Source organism: Mastomys coucha, unplaced genomic scaffold (assembly GCF_008632895.1).
Source record: "Mastomys coucha isolate ucsf_1 unplaced genomic scaffold, UCSF_Mcou_1 pScaffold4, whole genome shotgun sequence".
Classification (NCBI taxonomy): domain Eukaryota; kingdom Metazoa; phylum Chordata; class Mammalia; order Rodentia; family Muridae; genus Mastomys; species Mastomys coucha.
In genome coordinates this window covers 22526026-22532025 of record NW_022196910.1, presented here as the reverse complement: position 1 = coordinate 22532025, position 6000 = coordinate 22526026, and the positions used below count along the sequence as shown (strand labels likewise).

Sequence of the window (6000 nt, the reverse complement as noted above, 5' to 3'; positions counted from 1 at the left end):
CCCCCCCGCCAAGCAAAGCTCCTGGAAGTCTGGCTTAGTCTGTGCATGTTTTTCCATTTTGCTTTTTGAAGTATTGCAAAGAGCCCATAAATTCCCATCTCTATGCACAAAGAAAATTGTAGAACTCTGAAACCCAGTGCTATGGGCTGTTGACATGTTGCTGTGTCTGAAGACCCGGTGCTGTGGGCTAAAGACCACTGTGAAGGCACCAATAGTTCATAGATCTTCACTTCCTAGAAAGTAAAGACTTCTAGTCCCTAATAACTTACAGCCTGAAGACCTTAGGGACAGTTTTCAAGGGGGGGTGTCAAAACTCAACCTCTATATTCTTCTCTTTAGCATAATTGCAAGAGGTTCTATTGCTTAGCCAACCATTGTGGAACACACTTGTAATCCTAGTGCTTACCAGGCAGAGGCAGGAAGATGAAAAATTAAAGCTTGGGCTAGAGAGGGAGACCCTGTCTCCAGAAAAAGACTGGAATAAAACCCTGCTAGTTGACTGTGGTTGTGCAAATACAATCACCCAAGAGTGCAAATGCAAGGCATGTCTCCTTATTATTAATTTTAAAAGCCATGGAAAATCTATAAAGTGGTATTAATGTGCCCACTAAACATAATCATATGCAGATATGTGAACTGATGAGAAATAGGTCCACAGTGTATTCATTAGAGAGCAGGTCTAATGTAATAATTATAGTATATTATCTTTTACATGGAGTTATGTGTATGCTTAAATATGTTAAATGGTCATTCTTGAAGAATATTCTAGAGACTTGTATTCTCCTGAAGGTTCTCAGCAAGAGTCCCTCCTTTGGGCCATTGTTATTAATGCTTCTACAGTATTATGATGCTGGAGAGATTCAAAGGCTCACATAAGCCTATGCTAAGGAAACTTACTGTTCACGTTTGCTGGACCATGGCACCATTTTCTCCCATAACAGCAATAGCTAGTGCTTATGACACAAATTATTTAGTATGCTTCCCAGACTACGCTTTAATAACCTCGTGAAGTCGGTTGTACTAGTGCTGTTTTTACAGGCGAGGAAACAAGGTTAGAGAGATTATGTGACACTTAATAAAATCCCTCAGAATTAGAAAGATGTTTTGTGAGTTATAAGGAAATAAATATCCACATTCTCGTTAATTCCAGCTGCGCCCGTCAGTAGCGCAGAGGACTGGAACAAGAGGGCACAGGGATCCTGCACGAAGTCAACCTAACATTGAAGGATCCTCCTCAGATGTGCCCTGTGTTCACCACAAACTCCTAGATTTCTCCATTTCTCTACTTACACTTCCCTGCATGCATAGCTTCCCAGGATAATGAGTTCTACAAGTTTTCTTACTGCCTGCTATGTGAATTTTGCCTTCAGGAAATATAGTAGGCAACACTTGGGCACTCCCCCCTCACTTCCAGGATCTGCCCAGCACCATTGACTGACTAATAGGGAAGTGGGAAAGACACTCTCAAGATAGGAAATGATTTTAATCACCACCCCTACCCTCTGTAGTGCTGATAATTGAACTCAGCACCTCGAACTGGACAAGGGCTTGACTACTAAACTACCCCCTCAGCCCTGTCTCCTCCAGCTTCTTTTACTTGTAACCCCAGTGGAATGCATGTGAGTCATCGAGTCATGAACTATAGTGATAGCGGTACCCTAATACCACGTCATTACCCACATCCCTTTCCAGACTCATGCTGATCGTCCTGGAGCAGAGCTACTGCTTATACCCAGGCACTCATTTCCATAGCCCCACTGATTATACTACCTGTCCCTGTATGAAAACGAGGTGACCTGGCTCTGTGATCCCTATGGAAGTAATTATCCACAGATCAGAAACTGACTATGGGAGGACTCACCTGAGAAGGCTCTTAATAATAGAGACTCAGAGGCCCCGCCCCCAAGACCCGGAAAGCATCTCTGCGGCAGGGGAGTCTGGGAATACAATTGTCTTTTGGTATTTATCTGGGGATTGGTTCCACAAAGCCCTCAAAACTTTGCAATATAACCTGTACACATTCTCCCATATACATTAAATTTATCTTTAGATTAGTTACGATGCCTGATAGAATGTTTGCCTGTAATGCAATACAATGTTAATAGATATGAATCACCCTATTGTATTGTTGAGGGAATGAGAGGATTGAAATGCACTGTGCACGTATAGGCACAATATTATTTTCAAATGTTTTTGATCTGCTCTTGCTTGGATTTGCAAGTTCAGGCATCACTGGGGTGAATAGGGATGGCCTTCGGTACTTTGAGAAGCTGTATGATAGCCTAGAACTTGAGATCTGCCATTGGATGCCACTGTAGAGGTATTCAGGGCTCAAGTTGACAAATATACTCTTTGTGTTGTATGCCCCGCCCCCGCCCCGCCCCCAACCCCGGTGTTGCCTATGATTTCACCTGATTTGTGATGTCTTCCTCCTTTTCAGGTGAGAAGAATTCGTGTTGCAAACTGCAGTAAACGTAAATCCTGTTCGGAGTGCTTAGCAGCGGCAGACCCCCACTGTGGCTGGTGCCTCCCGCTACAAAGGTATTTCCTGAATCTTTTCTTGCCCGCTCACATTTTCCAGAAAGTGTCATGTGGCCCAACACTTGTTGCCCTACTTTAATGATCCATTCCCATGCTGTGGCGAAGCAGAGCTCTCCAGGACTGAAATGCATGGTGTAACAATAATTCATTCTTAAAGATGGTTCTTGTCATGTCGGTAGCGTCAAGTCATTTGACCCAGGCTGTATAAGGCCACCCGGTCTTGGGGTAAGATGGGGCAGGGATGTGACATGAGACTGGAGAGGCTAGTGCAGGTGGGTTTGCTCTTTATTTCCTACCAAGTTAGCCAAGACTTCAGAGAGAGGCGAAAGGTTCGCCCTTGGAGACGATAAAAAGAATAGCAACGTTTGAAATTTTTCAAATGAATCCTCATCATGCCGTGTATTCTACTCGCTCGGCGGAAGCCTTATTATTGATGGCATTGTCTCCTTGTACACCGTATAGCCCTGGGCCTGATGTACAATCTCAGTCTCCAGGCAGAATCTGCCCAGCTTGGTCTTGAATTACGATATACACGACCCATCTAGGCTCAAGGGCGACTTGTAGCGGCTTCCTCTCCATGGCAGTTCTTAGCGTCGCTGGGACCAGCCTGGTTGGATTCACTGTTGCCATGGTAACCCAGTACTCCAGCTCTTGCTATAGAAGCAAGGAGGAAAGAGCCTTCACTGCAGCTCAGGCAGGAATGAGAGGGGGGAAAACAAGCCACATAGCAGTGGCTGTCAGATTGGTGTTTTCTGTTTTTTAAAGGTGAACACAGATTAAAAATAAAAATAAAAAGAGCAGAGCAGGTAGGGAGAGGCGGAGGGCAGAGTGAAGGGCCAGTTGGGGGAATGAAGGGCAGCGACAGAGGAGTGAATTAGAGAGCTCCTGAGCGGGGGCAGGGAGCGTGAATGGAGAGGGTGATTATGATGTAAGAGAGAGGCTTGGAAACAAACTAAAAATATGGAGATGGAATGGATTAAGAGTTGTTCGTGGAGGAAGTCACAGTCCTAGCTGCTGCAAGAAGAGAGGCTGCCCTCCTCTCTGCACTCCCTTTCCGGGCTCCTTCCCTCAGAATCCCTGGCAGACAAAAGATACAGGGCCAAGAAAATTCTCATGAATAATTGTAATTGGTGTAGGAGCCTTTTCTTCTTGTCACATGCCCAAGAGTAGACTTGAAGAAATTAACTGATCACAGCCAGTTGCTGTAGGTTTTGTTTTGTTTTTGTTTTTTGTTTTTGTTTTTGTTTTTTTTTTTTTTTTGAGATTCATTCCATTATGTCGTGTCTCTGTGTGTCTTTGGAGAGCTCTGGACAGGAGTTCATTCATGGGTGGTGGTGACAGTGGTGGTGTTTAAATAGCCATGACTACTTGTTCAGCAAGCTTCAGTCAGTAGTTGGTGGAAGATGCCCAAGTTGGTAATAGAATTTTGGAGTTGGTTGTATTGTGATGGTTCTTTCAGAAGCCTTAGTAGTATCAGAGTGTGTATGTTTGTGTGTGTGTGTGTGGGGGGGGAAGGTGGTTACTGAAAAGAGAAGATGTTCGAGAGCTGAGCACTCGAGTACTGGAGCACTCAAGTACTGTGATGTTTAGAAACAGAAAGTTGGGGGGGGGCAGGGGAGAAGGGGGACGAAGAAGGATCAGAAAGGGGAGAGGAAGCATTTAAGGGAGGAGTGTGTTGCCAGGCAAGGGAAAGTGGGGGAGAGCAGCCAGCGTACTATACCAGCTCCTGCCAAGGAGGTCAAAGGAAAACTGATTCGCTGGACGTCGGACAGGGTGATCAATGACTGTGACAGAGGCCCGTGTTTGGAAGGATGTTGGAGCTACAAAAGAGCAGCGAGTGGAGCAACTCCTTGAGGGTGTTACTAAGAATGGTGGAGGAGATATGGAACAGATTCTGGGGCAAAATCTAGAATCCCGACAGTTTAGGGTTCTAAAATTTGTGTTTTCATTACATTTTAATCAGAGAGGGGTAGTGCACGTTCCATATCGTGTGGGGAGATCAGAGGACCGCTCGTGGGAGTTGCTCTCTTCTACCATATGGATATTAGGGACCAAACTCAGGTTGTCAAGCATGACAGGTAAAAAGCACCTGCCACACCATCTCACCAATCTACATTTAGCAGGCTTTTTGTTTTGTTTTGTTTTGTTTCTTAAGATACATAAAATAATGGTGTCTGGGGCTGGAGACACAATAGCTCAGTCTGTCTGTAAAGTGCCTGCCCTGAGAGCATGGAGCCCTGAGTTTGAATCTCCAACACCTACATAAAATGTCAGCTGTGCTAGCATGTGTCTGTAATCCTAGTGCTGGGGAAGCAGAGACAGGAGGATCCCCGGAAGTCCATTGGCCAGATAGTCCGGTCAAATTGATGAGCCCAAAGTTCAAGGAGAGGTCACACCCTCCCGTAAGGGAGATCGAACATGCACACGCATGTGCACACTCACACTCCATATACCAGTGCTTTTCTTGTTGTTGGGGAAAATTCCAGTAGAAAGGGGAGGGGAGGGGAGTATTGTGGTGTGTTGTCTTTCAGCAGGTGGCAGAAAATATGACCTAATCATATCAGTGGGGGAGGGTAGCCTCAGTCCAGGATGGGAGGGAAGCAGCAGTCTGGACCCCAGAGCTAGTAGAGATAGAACAGACCTCAGAGTCTGTTCATATTGTTCAGAACCTCCTCCGTGACCTTAGGCCAGTAGGAGCAAGGTGTCTGGGTGACCCTGGGGAGAGGGAGCCCTGGAAATCTGCCAGAGGGGAGCAGGAAGCACACAGGAGCTCAGGTAAAGAACACAGAGAAAATAGATTATGGTTGTCTTGCAAAATATCGCACCCGAGGCCGATGATCATGCCTTTGAAACAGAAAGCACGGGTTTGGTTTGCTCTTGTAGTCTAGCTCTAGTTCCGTCTTGGGAGAGAAGGGAAGATAAACTTCGGTACAGCTAGAGTTTGGGGATAAGTACATCAGGGTGGGGCTGTGGGATGACTGCTGCTGTAGACCCTGGTGTGCATAATGAGGGACTCCGGTGTGCGGCAAAGAGAAGTAGGGACACACTGTGAGTGGGAGACATGAGAAGGGGAGATAAGATCCATGCACTAAACCTTTCCACTGCAAAACTGGGAAGAAAGTACCGGCTGGACTGTGTGGGACACACCCTGAGGTGATACAGATGAGGAGTTATCAGAAATGGTAAGCTCTGCAGAACTGCCATGACATAGCAGTGAGGGTGGAGAACAAGATTCCCCAGCAAGAAACAGGGACCTCTGTGTGGCAGTCGAAGCCATCAAGAACAAGGATGGGCCCAATGTTGAAGAGTAAGGGATGAATTAGTCAAGACATAAAAAACTAACTAGTAAGGTGGGTGAGTGTTGATCCTGTAGGTGGTTGTGTAAGGAGTCAAGGATGGTATCTATTGCGAACATGAACTTCCACTCTGGGAAGATGATCAGAAAGAGAAGCAGCATGC

The 6000-nt window shown here is 45.9% G+C and overlaps 1 protein-coding gene across 1 annotated transcript in view; it reads left to right on the top strand.

The window, feature by feature from the left end:
- The window catches only part of Plxnc1 (plexin C1), a 159921-nt gene that overhangs the window by 35327 nt on the left and 118594 nt on the right, over nucleotides 1–6000 (top strand). Inside the window, exon 4 of the mRNA XM_031350348.1 lies at nucleotides 2441–2541. Within this exon, the coding sequence (XP_031206208.1) occupies nucleotides 2441–2541 (101 nt within the window). The remainder of the gene's footprint in view (nucleotides 1–2440; nucleotides 2542–6000) is intronic.